Source organism: Carex rostrata, chromosome 1 (genome assembly GCF_964058835.1).
Source record: "Carex rostrata chromosome 1, lpCarRost1.2, whole genome shotgun sequence".
Lineage (NCBI taxonomy): Eukaryota > Viridiplantae > Streptophyta > Magnoliopsida > Poales > Cyperaceae > Carex > Carex rostrata.
Genome location: NC_135918.1, coordinates 10,236,205 through 10,258,550, shown reverse-complemented (window position 1 = coordinate 10,258,550; position 22,346 = coordinate 10,236,205). Strand labels below are relative to the sequence as shown.

At 32.7% G+C, this 22,346-nt stretch overlaps 3 protein-coding genes and 1 non-coding gene across 4 annotated transcripts; 3 read left to right on the top strand and 1 right to left on the bottom strand.

Annotated features, from left to right (window-relative positions):
- Positions 1–2,892: 2,892 nt before the first annotated feature.
- On the top strand, positions 2,893–4,642 carry LOC144557943 (small ribosomal subunit protein uS12). Its single transcript, XM_078306617.1, has 4 exons — positions 2,893–3,103; positions 3,654–3,809; positions 4,127–4,253; positions 4,359–4,642. The coding sequence occupies exons 1-4, from the start codon at positions 3,099–3,101 to the stop codon at positions 4,497–4,499; spliced, it is 429 nt and encodes a 142-aa protein (XP_078162743.1). The 5' UTR covers positions 2,893–3,098; the 3' UTR covers positions 4,500–4,642.
- Positions 4,643–6,573: 1,931 nt separating this feature from the next.
- TRNAN-GUU (transfer RNA asparagine (anticodon GUU)) lies at positions 6,574–6,647 on the top strand. The gene has a single exon. It is a non-coding gene; the product is annotated as a tRNA-Asn (tRNA).
- Positions 6,648–8,684: 2,037 nt separating this feature from the next.
- Positions 8,685–10,431, top strand: LBO1 (2-oxoglutarate (2OG) and Fe(II)-dependent oxygenase superfamily protein). Its single transcript, XM_078315872.1, has 3 exons — positions 8,685–9,163; positions 9,266–9,513; positions 9,667–10,431. Exons 1-3 carry the CDS (start codon positions 8,927–8,929, stop codon positions 10,250–10,252), a joined length of 1,071 nt encoding a protein of 356 aa, XP_078171998.1. The 5' UTR covers positions 8,685–8,926; the 3' UTR covers positions 10,253–10,431.
- Positions 10,432–17,830: 7,399 nt separating this feature from the next.
- TT5 (Chalcone-flavanone isomerase family protein) lies at positions 17,831–20,016 on the bottom strand. The gene is made up of 4 exons (XM_078306301.1): positions 19,781–20,016; positions 19,542–19,700; positions 18,354–18,577; positions 17,831–18,225 (listed from the first exon to the last, which is right to left on the bottom strand). The coding sequence occupies exons 1-4, from the start codon at positions 19,908–19,910 to the stop codon at positions 18,028–18,030; spliced, it is 711 nt and encodes a 236-aa protein (XP_078162427.1). The 5' UTR covers positions 19,911–20,016; the 3' UTR covers positions 17,831–18,027.
- Between the last annotated feature and the right edge of the window lie 2,330 nt (positions 20,017–22,346).

Genomic DNA, 22,346 nt, shown 5'->3' with positions numbered 1-22,346 from the left:
AGGCATAAAACGAAGCAATTCAGATACTTAGTCTCAGGCGTGCAGATGCCCTCATCCGCATGCAACCCAGAGTGCTGCCGCACATGAAGTTATGCCATCTGTGCGATTTACCCATGAACAACATGCGACTTAGGCATCCACACCAACAACTGTCAGAACAGCGATTACAGCTCTAACTTGCAAACCAAGACCCATATATGCATCTGGACTATCATTCATCATTACATACCAAAGAGCATGAAATATTAGGTTAGAACTAGGGTTTCTCTTATGGAGGCTATGCAAGGATAGAATAATAAAATAACGAAGTCTCCATTAGAAGAGAATGAAGAGCCAAGATCTAAAGGTGTTGTGCATGAGAGAAAAGACATCATATGTGTTTTCTTTCCATCTCTCTCTATTGTTTTCTTTCTTCATGTCTTTTGCCTCTTTTGTTATTGAACTCACCATGAGCGGAAAAAATAACCCTTTTTTCTAGGGTGAAGACATGTAATATTGAATTCTTATGAGTTTAATATAAGGTTTATTTATATTTGTTATTAGTTTATGATCTGAATTCTTTTTGAGATTTACTCTTTGTATCACTACTTGACTCGGTGTGTTCTAACCTCGAAACACGTGAAGATGTACACTTCATGGTATGTGTATAAGGTTGATCAGTAGGTATATACAATTATCTTAGATCCAAGTAGAATAGACGTAATTGTTGACCTCTTGTGTTCCGAACTTTAATTAGAAACCTATAAGGATATAGATTAGTGGACAAATGTCACACTCTATAAACTGATAGTGGAGTAATCTTAATTGTTATTATTATGAAAGGCATATAGGAAGAATGTAATTGTGAACTTGAACTTTTCTAGTCTTAATAATTGAGACTTATCATTGATCTTTATGCGATTGTTCAGGTTTAGGTTAAGGTATCATTCCCTTACTAGTCCTACTCAATTAGAGTGTTACAACATAACAGTGACTAACACTAGAACATGATTAGCAATTCTTAGATTACATTTGATACCAGTACAAGGCGTGTGCGGTTCTGGCCAAACCGTGTGCGATTCTGTCTGGAGTGGAAACCAGCCGTGTACGATTTACGTAGTAGCATACAGATGGTGATAAAACTGCATGCGATTGAGTAACTTTACTTGACAGGTCTTTGCAGTAGCATGCAGATGATGACAGAACTGTGTGCGATTGCTAAGTTAACAAGAATCTAGATTAAACGAGTTTGAACGATAGAATGTCTAAATCCCTAGAAGCCCTATCTTCTAAACACTAATAAATTACTATTGCACTATTGTAATTGAACATTACAACTAAACAAACAACCAATAACCAACCAACCAACCAACCTGAAAAAATTGATAACCTAGACTTGATTTGCGATTAGATCTCTTAATACACCATGCTTGTAGATCGACACCCCGATCTATACTATACAAATTGATTGGTGCGTTTGCAAATTAATAAGTAGAGTAGACAATTAGGGTTATAAATATTATTAGCTCTGATTTTGACCCATCAAACCTTTACATGATACTGTAGAAAAATTATGATATAGGGATGTACCGAATAGATTATTGAGTATGTTTTTTTATGTACGGAATAGATTATTCGGTACTTATGAATTATGTAAAAAACTAAACAATCATGTTGCTTCAATATAGAGTATAGCCAGTATGATATTGGTGTCATATGACACCAACTTCAAAATTTATCGGATAGATTTCAAACGATAAATCAAAACCGTTCAAACTAATTTACTATATGAGTGATGTGTTTACATGCCAATTTTATATAATTTCGAGTTATTTAAGTATCAAATCTAGCGGTAAAAAATATTGAAAAATGAATGCATTAAAATTAGCTTACAAACTCTCACACTTGACTAGTTAACTTGATACTAAATAAACTGAAAATATTATACATTTTGCATGTAAATGCACAACTAATGAAGTAGGTCGGTTTGAATTTTTCGTTTGAAGTCGATTTAATGGGTTTTAGAGTTAGTGTTATATAGACTGAAATGACACTAAAATTATACTAGTTGGACTCTTCAATATATATATATTTTTTTAATGAGGAGGGATCGGATTACACTTTTTTTTTGTGACACTGGTTACACCCTATGTTTACAAAGTCCAAACAGTCGATCCAAACCGTTCAACTTGTTGGATATGTTAAAATGTGCTTGCAGATCAAATTTTATATTTTTCTGAATTTGTTTACTATTTATTAAGATGGGTACAAAAATTCAACGGTCTGAATATAGTGATTTTGTTAAATACTTAATAAATAGTAAAAAAATTTCAAAAAATGTAAAATTTGATCTACAAGCACATTTTAACATATTCAACAAGTTGAACGGTTTGGATCGACTGTTTGGACTTTGAAAACTTTGAAAATAGATAGTGTAATTCGGTGTCACTAAAAAAGATGTAATCGGATCCCTCCTTTTTTTAATTATGTTTATTAAAAAAAAAATTTGTATCCACCGGGGTTAATGTTTTCGAACATAAATTATAATTTTCGTTTTGGTCACAGAAAAGTTACCATTTACGGTCAGAGTCGCATTGTAATTTGTAAGATATATACCAAGTGAAAGTGCTATCGAAAATAGCTTACAGGAAAAGGCTCGCTTAATTTAGAATTTTGGGCCAGAAATCAGCCCATATCTCAAATTGAGACGACCAAACCTGTGATTGATTATACATTACAAATCTCTGTAATATTTCGTGCGTCACTTGCGTCGGAGCAGCAATGCACTCGATGGGCAACTGATCTGTAAACTACTTACAAGGGCCCACCAGACAGAATTATCTTATTCGTTCGAACACTTGGGGAAATATTTAACGAATCTCAGATCTCGACCTTTAACCTTTAGTCGATCAGCACCGTCCGTAATAACACCAACGGTGCGATCAGAGGCCTCCCTTTAGACACAAAACCCAAACCCTAGCTCTCGCCGCCATCGTATAAAGATATCAATTTCCTTGGCTCTGCCGTTCTCTCTCTTCATCTCTCTCTCTCTCAGCCGGCGCGATTCGTCTCTCATCTTCGATCCAGACAGAGCACTTTGATCCTTTCACCAATCCAAAATGGGGTACGTTAGTTAACATTCTTTAGTTAATGTTGAGATAGTTTTTTTGTTTGTTTGAGAGATGAAGCTTATGGACGGTCCTGTGCTAGCCATGACATTGGATTCGTTAGCGCACAACATATTTCATAAGCGACATAACCATGTTGCTACTTGGTTTACTAATCTTTGGATTTCCGTTTCAAGGATTTTATCTAAGAGGCATACATTCATTTTTTACGATTTTATTTAAGCAACTCTATAATCAACAGTTATATATATTTTATAACTGAACCATATCCTCGTACTAATAATCAAATTCAAATCTGTATTAGGATACCAGATAGGACTATTGATAATACTGAGCATGCAGCTCAGGCATCGATTTGTTTATGTGGAGGTTCTCTTAAACCAAAATAGAACAATTAGTTGTGGGCCCTCTTAGAAATAAATGATGATGAGAACTAAATGGCAAGTGTTTCTGATTTTGAAATTAACCTTGATGATGATGATGCTGATTGATCAATCTCTGATGGTTTATTGAACTATAATTGTCGGTGTGTTGATAATTAAATAGGAAAACACGTGGAATGGGAGCGGGGCGTAAGCTGAAGAAGCACAGAAGAGAGGAGAGGTGGGCTGACAAGGCCTACAAGAAGAGCCATCTTGGAAACGAGTGGAAGAAGCCCTTCGCCGGTTCTTCCCATGCCAAAGGCATCGTCCTTGAAAAGATGTACGTGCTTTACCTATATTATATATAATGGCCCAATGGAAAGATGAAAATTGTGCACTGACATGACCGGTGATGTATAACTTGTAGTTTTAATTACCTGTATGATGATGGTTTGACTTGGTGTACCAGCTATTCATACTGGTACGGTGTGTTGTTGGAACCTCTGTTACTGGTATAGTTTTCATTAGTACTGTTTGTTAGTTTTTTAATTTTCTTAGAGGGGGGAGGGGGTTAATACCTAATGTTTTAGTTCTGTAATGTAATTGCCTTGTTATGATATGAACCCTTATACAAGTGTGGATTAATAATGCATGCAGTGGTATTGAGGCCAAGCAGCCGAACTCTGCTATCCGTAAGTGTGCTCGTGTGCAATTGGTTAAGAACGGGAAGAAGATTGCTGCCTTTGTGCCAAACGACGGTTGCTTGAACTACATCGAGGAAAATGTAGGGAGCTTTTCTCTCATTGTGTTTCTTTTTAGAAGTTTACAAGTTGTGTTTTATGTTTGTATATGTTGAATGTTTTTTTGTTGGTATTGTTGTTGATATCAGGATGAGGTGTTGATTGCTGGATTTGGTAGGAAGGGACATGCGGTCGGTGATATTCCCGGTGTGAGATTCAAGGTGGTGAAGGTTTCTGGGGTCTCTCTCTTGGCTCTGTTCAAGGAGAAGAAAGAGAAGCCTAGGTCTTAGATTCAATTTTTTTATGGTTACTTAATTTTAGATGCTTATGAAGAATTTTGTTCTCTGTTTGGTTGTGTGAGGCTCAGACTATTTGTTTTTTTGTGGCTAAAAGATGTTGTTCTGAATGAATGGGAACTTGTTCACCTCTCTTCTATATATTTTTTTGTTTTTTTGCTTTGTTTATTTTTAAATCAGATAGTATCTCCACGAGGCCATTAACATTTAACAAGGTTAATATCCTGTAGGCAGCACACAAGTTGTTATATTATGATGGTTGAGCATACAATTTCCAACTATATTTTCATAGATATACATAATAGACATAGACAATGCTGAGCGGTTCGAATCAGACTGTACTATACATTCAACCATTCTTAAACCATTCTTAATGTATGAAATTTGCAGGAGAGCAATGTGTACGCTATGGTGAGTGGTGACAACCTTCACCTCACAATAGCTATTTTCTCATTATTGTTTAATTTTGATTCAACTGTGTTATTAAAAACATATTGCTTGATTTAACGAGATTGCTGGAAGGAAAATTTAATATAATATAATTTTTTCAAAATTATCAAATAAATACTCCTTTTTAAAAATGATTAACAAAAGTTCTTGTGAGCTCCAATTTTCCCTTCCCTGTCACAGTGAGGGCTGCTCGATATTACCCAACTTAAATCAATAATTAACAACAATAGTTAAATAGTTTGCTTTGAAATTCGATGCATGTATTGCTACGGGAAGTGAATTTTTGTTGTAATATTTGAGAGATCAATTTGTAAAATATAATTACCGAGGTCGAATCTTTTGTAAGTTTTATATACTTGTTTTTAAAAATATTTTGTAATATTATATAGTTTACTGTAATTTTTGAAATATTGTGTAACTTCTATAGAATAATTTCGTAATATATTTTGTAACAATTCAAACTCAGGTCTCTGTTTTCCTTTCAATATATATTTTTTTGCATTTCTTTTCCAAACCCAAACGCTACAATTACATTAGATTTATACTCATCTTTTAACTCATAGTTTAGTGATTTGATCATCCGCGCCAAAAAAAAAAAAAAAAATATATATATATATATATATATATATATATATATAGTAGTTACAGTCAAAATATAGAAAAGCTGTATCTTAAACTCACCCAAGTTCGTAAGTGAGCTTAATACCAAAACCTATCAGATTGACTTCAAATGATGAATTAAACTCATTAAAGCGGATTTACATCACAATTCACAAATGATGCGTTTTTACATATTAAATTTATAATTTTAAAATAAATTTACTATAAAATCAAGTGGTAAAATACTGATTAAAAATGAATGTATTAAAATTAACTTATAAATCTTTTTTTACATATAGACACAAATTAAATTTATACAAAATTAATTCAAAAATTTATAAATTTAACATATAGACAGATTATTTGTGAAATAAATTTGTTTGAATTCAGCATTTAAAATTATTTGAATAGATTTTAAAGTTATATTCACCAAAAATTTAGCGAGGTTAATTAAGGACACCTAGTATTATTTTTAATAATAAGTAGTAACATGGCATCCAAGCACTTTAATTCTGCGGTTCTATAATACGCTATATCCATAAAAAACTCCAATAATGAAGAAATATTAGAAAATTGGAAATTTAGTTATTAATTAAAATTTGAACTATTGATATACGACGGCGTCAATAAAGTATTAAAGTATGTACATATATAGCATTAGTTTTGACCTAGCTAATTGATACGTACCAACATAACTGTCTATACCAATTGCACACGAGGAGACGGAGGTGGGAGGAGATCTCCTCCAACTCCAACTCATTTTTATTTCTGTTGTTAATTATTTTAATGTAATACTTCAAAAGTAAATGGGAGAGAAAAATTTTGTTAATAATTTTGAAAGTTGGAACATGGATCCTGCCTGCGTGTACGTAATCAAGTAATTGCTTCAGTCAACGTTAATTTCTGTAAGAATAAAAACAACAACAAAATTAATGATCTTATTTCAAATATGCTCTCTTAATTTTCCAGCACATTATGCAAAAGGATTTGTATAATATTAAGTTTTGTTTGTCGCAAAGCTGGGGTAGCTCAGTTGGTTAGAGCGTATGGCTGTTAACCATAAGGTCGAAGGTTCGACCCCTTCCTCTAGCGTTTGTTTTGTTTTTTCCAACTTCTGTTTTATTTTTTTTTTCTATTTTTAATTGGTTCAATATAAAAGAACTAATATTATCTTAAAAATATAATTCCAATTAAAAAAAATATACAAAAAGAAAAACCAACCTTAGCTTGAAAAATATTAATTTTTCTAATATACAAAAAACAAAATAAATCAAACAGAACATAACATAACAGACCTTATATTATTAGTTTCTTGAGGATATAATCTACACATGTGTCTGCTATTAAAATCTTCAATTTCAAAACATAACAATTATTAATACCACTCTAAAAATGTGATGAGATGAGACATGTCTTTTATATAATATGCAATTATGCAGTATATCTATGTGATGGAAAACAACATTCTCTCTTTTTATTTCGAAAGTGTGATTTTATCTAAGCTTTGCTACCAAATAAGTTGCAGCATTTTTCATCCAATTGTTGTGTTTCCATCTAAGCTTTGCTACCAAATAATTTGAATTTTCGCGCTAGCATAAAAAAAGTAGCGTTTATGTAAAATGGACTATTAACGCTAACTCAAAAAGTTAATTTATTTGTTATACATTACTACATTTTTCATAAAATATTTTATTTAATTATTTTCAAGATTGAATATTTTGTTAATTTAGAATTTTTTTTTTGTTGATTCTATAATTGACTAAAGTTATAAGTTTGATTAAATGAAAACACAATTAATTGCTTATTTTATATTTCTTAAAAGTGATTGAAAAGAATAAACGAAAACTTATGCCTCACAATCAAATAAAATTAAATTACCTGTAGAGGTAGATTAGTTTGGGCTAATTTAGTCTAGCATAAAGGTTAGCTTATTCAATCTTAGTCCAACTTAATCACGTATGTTTGACAGAATAATTGAGATCTAAAGTTCTTATTTTACTGTTTAGTCTACCACCAAACATCATACCGACATTTAAAAAAACAAAAATACCCAATTAGCACAATATTTTAATAATAATAACTAGGTTTTAGATATAATTTTAAAAATATTCAAACCGTGTAAAAAATTCATGGCTTCGATTTTTTTGTTTTTTTTTTGCAAAACTGAATTTTTTTAATTTTTGTATTGATATATTATAAATGTTAAATATATCTTTGAAAATAGATGGAATATAATATAATTTAATTTATTAAAAAGACTGTAACAAATAATCCGGATCAACATTTTTCAGGCCGGATTTTTCACGGCTGTAAGAAAAATTAATATTTTTTTTATCTGTTATTGTAAAAAAATAAAAATGCTTGGATCTGAGTTATTGATCCCGATTCAAAAGTCACTTCTAGGTAATACAGAAAATATTGTCATCCTTCTAGTACATTTAATTTTTTAAAAGTTGTATCTATTTTGAGAATTTTTTTTGAATAACAATCATTAAATAACTTAAATTTTTTTGTTTTTATTTAAAAAAATGAGTTGAAATTTATGTAAGAAAATATGTGATGAGAAATATGAGGCAGGGTCAAAGAAATAAAGTGAATTAGTGTGGTGGTTAGAGGAGGATATTTTATTTTAAGTGCCACCACTACCAATAAGACACCACTTTGGGAGCGTGGATATTACTGGTCATGATGATATTCATTTATATATAAAAAATAAAAATCGATGGTGCTTTGTGCACCTGCACCATGACTTGCATTTTTTACTCTATCAAAAAAATTATTTATTTCTTATTTTGATTTTAAAAATGCCAGTGATGGATCGTCAAAACTCAAAACATATCTGATTAACTCTTTCTACGAGTCAATGGATATTCATTCTGACTATTAAGTCTTAATTTGTTGTATTATTAGAAAAAATTAACTCAAAAAAGGGGAAAAAGGCCGTTACTATAAGCCGTTTAACAATAAGTTTGGGACGCCTTTTTGGGCTACGAAGCAAAGAACACTAATAGTAATAGAGGAGGTTGCGTCTGAGGCACTACCAAAAGAAACTATTTTTTTGGGCCCACCACTCTCTCAAGAAACGGCCCATATATCATTTACACTATACCCGTTACATACAAGCTTCCTTTTTCTTGTTTTTACTTTCTATTTATTATTTCTTTTTGTGTGTGTAGGGAGTAGGGACTAGGGAGCAATAAAATTAACGGCTCATGTTACTCCATTTGATGCTATAAATTCTCCTGTGTCTTAAACAACATATTTCAACCAATTATCTAGATCTCCTCCTCAATTCTCAAACAACATATATAATTAATTAATTAATTCAAGCCAAATTAAACCAATTAATTATATATTCATATCATTCCATTATGGTGGTACCTGGTGAGGTGAAGATTGGACATGTAGACGATATTCAAGAACTGAGACGGGTTCAGCCAAGCGTGGTACCAAAGAGGTACGTGCGAGAGGATGACGAACAACCCGTTCGATCTAGGGTTTGCACGTCTTTAGAGGTGCCCATCGTCGACATGGAAAAGTTAGACGGAGATCATCATGACGAGTTGGTCAGACTAACTGTTGCTTGTCAGGATTGGGGCTTCTTTCAGGCAAGTATTCATTATTTAATTTGTCTATTAATTGAAACACACACACACACACACACACATATATTTTGGAAAAAAACTTATGCTTTATTAATGATTAATTAGGTGGTGAACCACGGGATTGAGGAAGGTTTGCTTGATGCAATGGAGGCGGTAACGAGGGAGTTCTTCATGCTACCTCTAGAAGAGAAAGAGAAATATCCAATGGCACCTGGTACCATCCAAGGTTACGGTCACGCATTTGTTTTCTCAGAAGAGCAGAAGCTCGACTGGTGCAACATGCTGGCACTCGGTGTGGAGCCCGCCTTCACACGCAACCCTAAGCTGTGGCCCACAAAACCAGAGAAATTTAGGTATCTATATCTACCTTTGGTTTGTTGGTTTGGTGTCCATTTATAATATCAATAATTAAAGGTGCTGCTATCTGCTACTATATATATATAGGTAACTTTTATAAAAATAAAGCGGTTGATTGAGCTGGTAACATATATTTATATGAACCGCAGTGAAACTTTGGAGCTGTACTCATCCAAAGTAAGAATCCTTTGCCAGAAGCTACTAACACACATAGCCCGCACTCTCGGCATTTCATCGAACACATTCAACAAGATGTTCGGCGAAGCGGTACAAGCTGTGAGAATGAACTACTACCCGCCATGTGCACGGTCCGACTCGGTGCTTGGGCTGAGTTCTCACTCTGATGGCAGCGCTATAACTGTACTGCAACAGGACATGGCATGTGTCGGACTCCAAGTGCTGAAGAATGACATGTGGGTCCCAGTGAAACCGGTCCCTGATGCCTTGGTGATTAACATAGGAGACACTCTTGAGGTGATGACAAATGGGAAATACAAGAGTGTGGAGCACAGAGCAGTGACAAACGAAGACAAGGAGAGGTTGTCAATGGTGACATTCTATGCACCGAGCTACGATGTGGTGTTAGGTCCACTGTCAGAGCTAGTGACAGAGGATGAAGGCAGCAAGTACAAAACATACAATCATGGAGAGTACAGTCGCCACTATGTGACTAACAGGCTTCAAGGAAAGAAGAACCTCGAATTTGCTAAGATTGGGCCTACCACCTACCACTAGTACGTCTTAATTAGCTAGTCCACTACTCGATCTATCTCTCAGTGCGGAATGCGGATGCTTTCCATTATATGTGAAATGCTCATTCTCTTATTCTCTTCATATATCATATATATATATATGTTGCATGCATCATGCATGGTTGGTGGATAATTAATTATGATATTATTATTTATAGGTGAATTAATTCTCTAGAAGTGCTTAATTAATTCCTCCGCTTTACTTGTTGACTTGATTCATTCATTCTTACAGCTAGCGTCATAAAGTAATTAGTGCTTGTAGAGAGAAGCAGTTTTGTCCTCTTGTTAATTAGTGTATTTATTTATAAAGGCAACCTAAAATTCAAATTTGTTTCCAAAAAATATTAATCATTAATTGCAAAATCTGGCGCGTCTTGGGCCAAACGGGCTGGGTGATAGTTATTGGACCCGACAATTCCCATAGTTAAGCATTGCAGTACTATATATTAAGCCTTGCTTGCTTCTGTGATCCTCTTTGACCCATACATAATTAAGCTAGCATTGTCATATATATATCTTGACCTGGTACAAGTTGAGTTGCATTTTGTACTAGGAAAAAAACAGAACGATATATATATGTTGATCTTTCCCGTTTAGTTTATATATCGATGGCCTTGAAATTATCCTTGTATGAAGAAGAATTTCAGATCAAAGAAAATTATCAGGTAATTTAAAGTCAACCACATATCACCATCTGTCTGGCTGCTATGAAATCAATTGTACAACCTATTCTGTTCCTATGTTCAATTGCTTGTACATGCATCAACACTCAGAAACTTGTGACATTGCCACTATGTCAATATTTATTCTTCGCCGGGGTTCAATCTTTCAGTAACATTGATGTCAAGCTGCCATTATATTAGTTCTCATTTAAGAGTCAAAACACATGTATATATATAACAATTAGAGCTGGCTGCTATGAAATCAGTTTTCTTTTCGCCACATCTATTATAATTAAAGTTTCTGCTAAGAATAAATCAGGTTTTAATTAATTAAGTTTCAACGCCACTATGTCAATATTGGTTCTCCATTGCTTCTGCATCATATATATATATTTAATTTGCTACGCCCATTAGAAAATTTCTGCTAAAAGAGCGGAGCGGACTCAATCAAAATTCATGGTTATTTACTTATTTACATATATTAATTCTAGCCTACCTAGCTAATTAATTAATTAATTAAGAACCAGTACTTAATTTCAAAGCCAACCTAAGGGCTTGCTGACTAACTGACACAATTATTAATTGATTAATTAATGATCTTTTATTGTAAAGAGCTAGAATAAGCTAGCTAACATGCCATGCACATCAGCAAAAAAAGAGAGATTGAATGGTTAAAAAATAAAAATAGACAACAATGAAGAAACTGAATATTTCACTTGTATTGATCATTAATTACAAAAATTCATCATTAATCAAAGCCTCCACATTGGTTGAGAAGTTGCACCAGTCTGACAGCCAAACTGCACTTTGCTGCGGGAGAGACACCGTGCTTCCCTGTCAACGGCACCACCATCGTCACCCTCACAGACTTAATTGTCAAATGGAAGATTTCCCAACTAATTATACATTATAACTTGAGAGTTGAGACTAGAATGGGTTTCGGGTGAGATATGATCGATGATGTGGCTCTGCGTGCATTTTTTCTTACTAGCTAGCTAGCTCCGCCTTTGACACCGTCCATATATATATTAATTCCTAACTGAAAAGTTATATATACATACTATATATTGTAGAAAGAAAGTTATTATATATTATGATCATCAGATCAATATATATAGAAATAATATATATAATATATAAAAATCAAAAGAGAAGTATCCTCATAGAAATAATCGGGTGCGACCGAGAGCTCGATCGAGCTCGTCGATCGGCAGTCTTGCCAGATCCACTTGGCAGCGAGTGGTTTGACGGCTGATATATTCCTCCAGCTCGTCGGCAGTCTAGGAATTAATTAATAAGGATTTATTAATTGGAGGTAGGTGGTGTACGTAGCAGTAGCAGGTGAGGGAAGGGAAATTAAGAGATTGCCATCAATGTCAAGGTACGTATGAGTTATGACAATGAGAAATTAATTAATTAAGCAGCCAGCTTGCCCATTTTTTAATTGTTACTTAATTGTTGTCGCAACTTAATTAATTAATTCAACATATATATGAGAATTAATTGCATCATTTTCTTTTCAAAACATGCGTATTCAACAAATATATATATGTTTATAAAATATCAAGTCGATCCGTACGTAGTACATTGAACAAACGCATGTTTATAAATTGAATTGACGACGAATATATATATATATATAGTCATCACTTTATTTTTTGAGTACAAGTCTCTACTTCCACATGTATATATGTCATACTCAATTACCTCCTTAATTTTGAAACTAAAAAAGAATCCTTTTCTGATAAAATACTTAATTCTCTTAGTTCTAATCTTACTCAATTAATTCGAATGTTTAAAAATTTCACATGTAGATGCATCACACATAAGGTAGGCGGGTTTCAACTGTTCGGATTCGTCATTTAAAATTGATTTGATGAGTTTTAGAGTTAAGCTCACCAAAACTTTGGTGAGCTTAAGAGCACCCTAGTTCTACTCATAAATATATATATAGAAATGGGCTATGGTGCATTGCAATGCATGGAGGGGTTTGTGCATTGGACCATAAATTTAAAATTCAAAATTCAAATGACCAATTCAAACCGTTCATCTTGTTCTCCATATTAATATGTGATTGGAGACCAAATTTTACATTTTTCTGAATTTTTTACTATTTATTAAGCCACTTTGAAAATTGCCGATCCAACGGTGGCTTAACAAAACAGTAAAACCGTAGGATTAGCGATTTTTAAAGTGGCTTAATAAATAGTAAAAAAATTCAGAAAAATATAAAATTTGGTCTCCAAGCACATATTAATATGGAGAACAAGATGAACGGTTCAGATCGACTTTTTAAATTTTGAAATTTTAAATTTGGACCGTGTGTATTTCGACCCATATGCTACCGAAAGCACATTAGCCTCTCTCTCTCTCTCTCTCTATATATATATATATTGTTGTGATGAACTGCAGCCTTAGTTAGATCTCATATTTGAGTTTCGATCCAACCATCCAATCAGAATCCGAACTAATTAAGTTCGAGATAGAGTGCATGGGTCTCTTTAATATTCGTGCTAAACCACGGTGTGAATTCAAACTCAAAATTTGAATTAACTCAAGTTATATAAATTCTAAAAAAAGAAGAAGTAGATGTTGATATTTACATTATCACGATTTGATTTAATTAAGTGGCCGTGTACGACCCGGTAGAGGGATGATGTGAATTTTTTGGAACTACTGAATATTATTTGACAAGGTAAGGTAAATATCACATCATCTACACTTGATTGAAAGGTATATATTTGTTTTCTACCATTTAAATATTCATCTATAATAACGTCAAGTTAATTTAATTTAATCATTTTATTTAAATTAGAAAATTAAAAATAATAATAATAAAAGCAAGGTCATCCGATCTGTGTCAAAAATTAACAGCAGATATTGACTCCATAATTGAGAATCTAAATGATTTAATTTGTAACATTATCGCAAATATATATATATATATATAGGCTGTGGCTAATTTGCTGCCGGCAGCATTTCTACCGGTGGTGCTGCCACTGTTTTTTCTATTTTTTGATGTTCAAACGATAAATCTAAACCGTTAGATGTTTAATCTATATTATAATCTACTTGGAGACCAAATTTTACATTTTTTGGAATTTTTTTACTATATATTAAGCTGGTTTGAAAACCGCTGATTTCAATGCTGCAGAAATTTACTGAAATCAGCGGTTTTCAAACCAGCTTAATATATAGTAAAAAAATTCCAAAAAATGTAAAATTTGGTCTCCAAGTAGATTATAATATAGATTAAACATCTAACGGTTTGGATTTGTTGTTTGGACATCACACGGCTAAATATAGCCCCGGCAGCACCTCTGCCGAAATGCTGCCAGCAGCAATTTAGACAGACCCTATATATATATATATATATATATATATATATATATATATATATATGATATTAATATCAAAATGAAAACACAAAATGAATGTATGTATTGTTGTATTTGTTTGGTAAAATAAGAATTGTTTTAAAGAATAAAGTAATCATAAAAAAATATGTTTCATAAACTCGTTTTCAAACAATTTTTGGATTAGTTATCCATTAGGAAAATTTGAGGCCTTATTTATAAAAGATGTAAGCAAAACAATGAAAATAAAAAGGAACACCGTGGCATTTGTGCCACGCGGCTCTTCTCCATTAATTTGCTGAGATTTTTAAAATAACAAAAAAAAAAATATTTTATTAAAAATAACAAGGTTCTAGCTAGAATTTTAAAAACACCCAGACCGCGGAAAAAATCCGCGCCTCGAATTTTTTTTTTTTAGAGTTTGGAGAAAGAAAATATCCATTGGTTGTTTTTTTATATGTAAACTCATTCCTTTTATAATATATGTATATGTATATCAAATTTGACCTCTACTGATAAATTAGAAAGTTTGGACTGATACAGGAACCAAATTGAAAAAGTGATTACACCAGCAATTAGAGCATTAAAAAAATACACAGAATTGACACAAATTTTAATTTATTTGAATTTTTTTACAATTAGTTATGAATTTTCGAAGTTCTATCGTTAGAAAAAACTTTAAACAGCCATAACTTTGGCTATGAAAGTCGGATTTGCGCGTATGATGACTTTTCGGAAAGGGGAGGACGAGACGGATCCGATTTTGCCTGGGTGGTACACTGGGCATCGTCGCATCAGAAGCATCAAAATTAAAAAAAAAAAACGTCGTTTAGTGCCTCAAAAATGCAATTTAAGTTTTCATACGACGGTAGGCGTACAACGATCGGTATTTTGTTTAGTATAATTTAGGTTTTTGTAGTTTAATTATTAATTGTGAAATTTTTTAGTTTGCATGTAGAGTAATTTAGGTTTTTGTATAATTATATTATATTATATAATTATACAAAAACCTTAATTATATATAATTATATGTAATTATATTATATATAAATATAAGAATCCGGCTAATGTCATAACGTTATAATTTCAACCTAAGTTATAACGAGTCAGTTTTTGAGATTTCAAAATCCAAATAGCTGATCCAAACCGCTCAACACAATCTCCATATTAATATGTGCTTGGAGACCAAATTTTACATTTTTTGAGATTGTTTTACTACTTATTAAGCCACTTTGAAAATTGTTAGTCCAACGGTGCCTTTTGGTTTTAATATTGCTGTTGGATCAGTGATTTTCAAAGTGGCTTAATAAATAATAAAAAAATCTAAAAAAATGTAAAATTTGGTCTCCAAGCACATATTATTAATATGAAGATTGTGTTGAGCGGTTTGGATCAGCTATTTGGATTTTGAAATCTCAAAAACTGACTTGTTATAGCTTAGGTTGAAATTATAATGTTATGGCATTAGCCGGACTCTAAATATAATATAATATATACATATACATATATTATATTATAGATACATATACATACATACATACATACATACATACATACATACATTCATACATATATATATATATATATAGAGAGAGAGAGAGAGAGAGATGGACTTGGGTGAGACGCGGAGCACCACACGTTTGTACTTCACGCCATATTTTCATTTTGAAAGTCCAAACAACTGATCCAAACCGTTAGATGTGATCTCCATATTGAAATGTGCTTGGAGACCAAATTTTACATTTTTTGGAATTTTTTTACTATTTATTAAGCCACTTTGAAAATCTGAAAATCCGGATAAACAGTAAAAACAGTAAAAATTTCTGGACCACCGGATCAGCGATTTTCAAAGTGGCTTAATAAATAGTAAATAATTTTCAAAAAATATAAAATTTGGTCTCCAAGCACATTTCAATATGGAGATCGTGTTGAGCAGTTCAGATCGATTGTTTGGATTTTCAAAATGGCTAAAATGTACCATGGAGTACCAAACGCGTATACTACGCGTCTCACCCAAGTCCATCTCTCTCTCTATATATATATATACACAGACACACACATATACATATATTATACATATATTATAAAAAAATGAGTTTATAAAAAAACAACTAAATCATGGATATTTTCTTTCTCCAAACTCTAAAAAAAATAAAAATTTCGGGGCGCGGATTTTTTCCGCGGTCTGGGTATTTTTAAAATTCTGACTGGAACCTAGTTATTTTTAATAAAATAATTTTTTTTGGATATTTTTAAAAATCTCGGATTAATTTGCATATCCTCTAACCGACTCCCTACCCTTAAATGCTATATCTCTTCAATTCAATTAAAAAAAAGAAATAGAAAATAAAGAATACGAATACAGAGAAAGGAAGAGAAACAGAGAGATAAACAAAAAAAAAAATGGAAAAAGAGAGAAATATATTTAAAGGAAGATGGGTAATATGTTTAATTGAAAGTAAATAGAAGCTATTGCGTTACTTGTTGTCGTAATTATGAAAGAGATGGGTGAGACAGACTGATGGAATTTTTTGGAGTAGCATTGCTTACGAGTTCATTGTTTTATCTACGATATCAGGTGCGGAGTTATTGGACTTGTTTGATATTACATTTTTAAGAATTAAATTGTTATTCGATTGTCATGTTGAATAATTGTTTGTTACATTATTTGAGATATGTGAATCATATGCATAGCCCAATTAAATTATAACTGGATTTGTGTAATACTGTTGACCTGTCATTTTGAATGGTTTATCGTTTTGTGTGTTTTCCTATTTTGGACTACGGTCGAAAGCCACCATAAATTTGTGATAATTACTAACTTATCAAAGTCAATTGCTGGGCGTTGACTTTGAGCGATTATGCGCATATGGTGTTTGGTCAATTACTTGCTAGGCGGTGATTGATTGAATCAGTCAATTGCGGGGCGTTGACTGATTGTGACAGAGACTTTAAGTGACTATAAAGAAACGTCTGATCGATGTCATATCCAGTCAATTGCGGAGCGTTGACTATTTTGTTTAATGTGTTGGAAATTACAGATTCTAAGTTTATTGCATACGAAACATTATCTGACTATGAACCAGACTTTAATAAATGGTATAAGCCCGAACACTACAGATGAGAGTCAGTTTGAGGGTACTATATGGGTACCGACAGGTGTGGGTTTAGATTGGCCACCTGTGTGACAAGTTGGTGGATCATCTGTGTGTGTTACCAGATCTGATAATATGAGTTTAAGCCAAATATATCTCTGTTGAGCTTCATTTGAAACTCTATAAGTTGAGATTCGATTGAATATTGTGATTGAGCATTTCTATTTAGTTATATATATAAATTGAACTATTAATGTCAAGTTGTGAGGATTTAATTCTGGATATGGATTGATTGCAAGTTCAGTGGCCTGATTGTGGCAAATTCGCACTGAGAGATGATATTTATATTATTTCTCACCCCATCACCCTTTGAGTTATTTTCAGGTTTATTTTTTGATATCTGTTATTAAGTTTCTGATCTCTAATAAAAAAAAGAAAAGAAAGAAAAGAAAAGAAATTAATATCGATTTATTGAGAAATACATATATAGTGTAACAAGGGCGAACACAGTTGACAGTACAATGACTACAGGTACAGGATACATTCGTTATTTCGTACAATACATGATCTGCTATAATTAGCTCAATATGAAATGAATATATCGATCCCTTTAATAATTTATTCCTAAAATGTGTACATGGCACATTAATTGATTGAAGCGTCGACCTGCACCTCGTCATGCGACTTGAAATGGTCGGAAAATCTGATTGCCAAGCTATGCTTAGCTGCGGGAGAAACACCATGCTCACCAATTATAGACTCCAACACAGCACGGCAAAGCTTCCTGTTTTCTATCACCATTTTGTTACTTTCAGGCACCGAATCGTCCTTGGAGAAGGCAATCTGATCAGATTCATTAATTAATTAGACAATATATAATAGTGTTGTTGTATTAATTAATTATATTGGAATTATTAATGTAGCTAGCTAGCTAATTAATGAATGAATTGTGAGCGCAAGCGCGTACGTACGGATAAAGCGCCGGAGGGTGAGTGGGTGAAGAGAATGGAAGAACCGGGAGGGAATGTCTCGGGCTTGAAGACTTCCTTGAACTTGTTCACTGCATCGACCTCTGCTTCCGTTAAGATCCCCATTGCCTTCCAGTGGGCCATGCAGTTCTCTGACACCTTGTCTGAGTACTGCTCGCCGGTCAGGGGAAGTATCATGCTCACTCGAACAAACTTCTCAAATGCACCTGAATATATTAATTATATATATATATTAATTGGAGTTATAAACACAATATATATAATTAAGAATGAATTTGTCAACATTTTTCATCATCATTCAATTTTAAATTATATTGGAGTCAAGTACAAGTACAGAGCTAGGTTGCATAATCAACTTAATTTGCATACAACTAATAGTAATACACAATAAATTAATTAATTGAGAAAAACAAATAAAGGAAGGCCACGGAGACAGAGAGTAGTTGAGATTGAACTTTCTTGTTGAAGAGTTGAGACTCGTGTTATATAGATATAGTGACAACTCATTGACTTTTCTTTTTAGGTTAAAATGAATAAATCCACATGCAGATGCAGATGCAGTACATACATATATATATAATTAGCATAAAATTAAGTTATATAAAATTAATTATTACATTATTAATTAAACTTGGTAAGTATACTATCCGACCACCCGACTTTTTTTTTTTTTTGATTGAAACCACCCGACTTAATTAATTGTGACATCTACGCAGTGCAATTAAATTGATGTTAATGTTGTGGGTCCCCCGATGGCTGCTTCTGCTTCAATTGATGTTTGTTTGTTTGTTTCATTCATCGGTAAAACTTGTACAGAGTAGTTTTCACTTCATGCAGTACACTAACTACAAAATGAAAACAGGAATTTTCCCGATTCGTGCGCTGCATGACGACAAAACTGTTCTGTTAATATCTTTAACGAAGATTCGCTTCCGATCTTATGGCCAGACAACCCAGACTCAGACATATATTAAATTATTTTTCTTTTCACTTTCTTTAACATTAATATAAATAAATAATAATATATTATATTAAATTCCACATGGGAGGAAGTAGGAACGGTGTAGGATGCTTCCAGAGTTCCAGTGAACACGAAAAAAGAAAAGGAAAAGGAAAAGGAAAAGGAAAAAGAAAAAGAAAAAGAAAAAGAAATTAACGAAGAAAGTGAACCGTTGATTATGTCTGCATAGAAATCTGGCGAGGCGGCCAATTCGTCGGCGGATTTGGTGGTCCATTTTTCGGCCAGAGCTCCAAGAGAGGACTCCTCCAAATAAATGCCGATGGCAGTGAATTTGATGAATTTGCCTCCGATCTCCAGTCCCCTCACCCCTGTATTTGTATTTGTACTTGTATTTAATTATTTAATTTTCAGATCCAAAATGAAATGAAAAACAGAGAGAGAGAGAGACCTGCTCCGGCGAGGAATAAGGGGGATTTAGAAGAGGAAGAGTATTCCGGGGGAGCGACCAAGGCGGGAAATGTGACACCGTCTATGTGTAGAGGAGTGGGTGGCAGCGCAGAGAAGGAAACCTTACCCATTCTTCTCTTTCTCTTTCTCTTTCTCTTTCACTCACTCCTATGTCTCCTCTTGTGTTGTGTTGTGTTCTGTTTGGGTCATAACCTAACCTAACCTTCCCTTCCCTTCCTATAAATAAATAAATAAAGGAGGACAACGGCAACTGGGCAAGGGAAGGGGTTTGGAAAAAGTCCTCCTTTTGATTCCACACTTGTCAGTCACTCAGACTTCCAATTAATACTTGTGACTTCTCAAGGGAGGGATCTGATATTCAGCTCAGCTACATATATTGGTTGGTGGAAACGTGATATACCAATTTTATTCTCATGCCTTTTTTCTTTGTCTCCATCGTCATCAAAGATCAAATTATTACATATTTGATTTATTGTGTACTGATTAAATTTGAAAAGACGATGATCACCATATGTTAGAGTTAGGTACGCCGTACGTGATTATATATATTGTCTTCAAACATTCAAACATGAAAGATCACATTTGTCACAATTGATTATATATAAATATTTTTTTTCTTGATTTAATTAAATTTAGTTTATTTAGGATTCATGATTCAATTAAAGGTCTAATTGTGTTGATCACGCGTGACTTGTGTGGCCACATGTCATGCTATAATTATATCAATTTGTGTGTCGTGTTATATCATGTTAATTTAAAAAAAAAATAATCATGCCACATAAATAATCACGGCAAGTGATTATTCAGGGCATTACTTTCTTTAAATCCCTGTGAAAAGGACACCAACTCCATTTTTCTAGGAAACTAACTCTTATCTTGCATAATCATATAGCATATCACAAAATTATCTTATTTCAATTTTCTAGTGTGTGTGTGTGTGTGTGTATATATATGTCACAGCAACGGCGCACACATACATAATTAATTATAAACGGTCAGTATAAGTTAAGGCATGCAGTTTACTATCTACTATATATAATTATAATCCACTACCTAATGCAACATATATATATATGCATATAGAGCTATCGTTCATATACAAGCAATTGCTCTGACCTTGCAGTTGCATTAATTACAATATTTGTGGTGTGACGCACAGCCGCGTATCATTTCCTGTGACATTAAGATTTACCAGTGTGTTTTCTCAAAAAAAGAAAAAAGAAAAAAGAAAAAAGAAAAAAGAAAAAAGAAAAAAAAGATTTAATTACCAGTGTGGATGCATGCTCTTTACAATTACACGTCAATAGCTTAATTATAACAACTATTGACTTGTTCTACTCTAGTCCGGTGGCACAAATTAAAAATTTTCCCCATCAACCAGCAGGCTGCAGCTGCTACTATACTTGCATTTATTTAATTCTTTTGTTATCATGTTTTTACTCATTCTTTGCTGTCGACAAATTAAGTTTGTTTTATTCACTACCAAGCCTTTTTTAAAAAAAAAATAAAAAAAATAACGTTGTTTTATGCCATTAATAGAAATTTAGATGATTTATATCATACACTTTTGCTGTCCATTTCTGAGCATGGATCCTAATTTGTTTATTAAAGAAATTGCGGCCCACCTAATATTTTTTAGACTCTATTTTGGAGAATTGAGCATGGATCCTCTTGGAAGAAGAGAAGAGAAGAGAAGAGAAGAGAGAGCCATCGATCTCTTCTTTATTATTTACCCAAAAACACATTACTTCATTATTGTTAGAATATATATATATATTCTTGTTAAATGATGCCACATTAATTTTAATCACTCGATTGATTGTTTGTGGAAATGTAAATAGGATAGAAAAATTTTAGGGTCCATTATATTCAATAACTTAAGCTTAACTTGTCGCGCGCAGAGGTTGGGAAAATGGTAAGTGAAAAGGATTGATCGATAGAGTTGACCGTGAAATCTCACCTAACGACAAACCTTACCACAATTTAATATTAATTCATTCTTATTTTCAAAATTCTAATTCGATCGCAACTTGTCATCTACATTAATTAATACAGTTTTCGTTATTTAGTAAAAAAAAAAAAGAAATATAATTTTCGTTATTTTCTATGGCGGCTTTTGATTTTAATCTCAGCAAAATTAAATTCTAACCGACAAGATATAATTATTACAATAATATACGACCCCGGCTGATGGATCCCTTTCCAAATTAAAGACAAAAGTAAAGAAAAGAAAAAGAGTAATTGATTTATGATCGAGGAAGGCTTATCTTGATCACAGAGATCTAAAATACAATGACTAACTAAAGGTGATCATGTAAATACCAATTATTTTTCAAGGAAAACAATTAATAGATCAATTAAGAAGGCGATTTTTGTGGTTAGGAGAAGTTCAATTAGAAAAATAAAATATTTTGGTGAGGATCAAGGAGGAGGTTTAGGTGTAATAATTTATGAATAAAGACCTTAATTGTTTCCTAAGTGACCCGGCCCAGAGATAATTATGATTTTAATGCCAGCGATTTATGGAAATATATAATTATCTATAA

Coding starts and splice junctions, on each gene's coding strand:
- LOC144557943 (XM_078306617.1), top strand. Junction 3,810..4,126: donor GGCATCGTCCTTGAAAAGAT/GTACGTGCTTTA, acceptor TAATGCATGCAG/TGGTATTGAGGCCAAGCAGC. Junction 4,254..4,358: donor TGAACTACATCGAGGAAAAT/GTAGGGAGCTTT, acceptor TGTTGATATCAG/GATGAGGTGTTGATTGCTGG.
- LBO1 (XM_078315872.1), top strand. CDS start 8,927: ATGGTGGTACCTGGTGAGGTGAAGATTGGACATGTAGACGATATTCAA. Junction 9,164..9,265: donor AGGATTGGGGCTTCTTTCAG/GCAAGTATTCAT, acceptor ATGATTAATTAG/GTGGTGAACCACGGGATTGA. Junction 9,514..9,666: donor ACAAAACCAGAGAAATTTAG/GTATCTATATCT, acceptor TATGAACCGCAG/TGAAACTTTGGAGCTGTACT.
- TT5 (XM_078306301.1), bottom strand. CDS start 19,910: ATGGGTAAGGTTTCCTTCTCTGCGCTGCCACCCACTCCTCTACACATA. Junction 19,701..19,780: donor CTTATTCCTCGCCGGAGCAG/GTCTCTCTCTCT, acceptor ATACAAATACAG/GGGTGAGGGGACTGGAGATC. Junction 18,226..18,353: donor CACCCTCCGGCGCTTTATCC/GTACGTACGCGC, acceptor GAATCTGATCAG/ATTGCCTTCTCCAAGGACGA.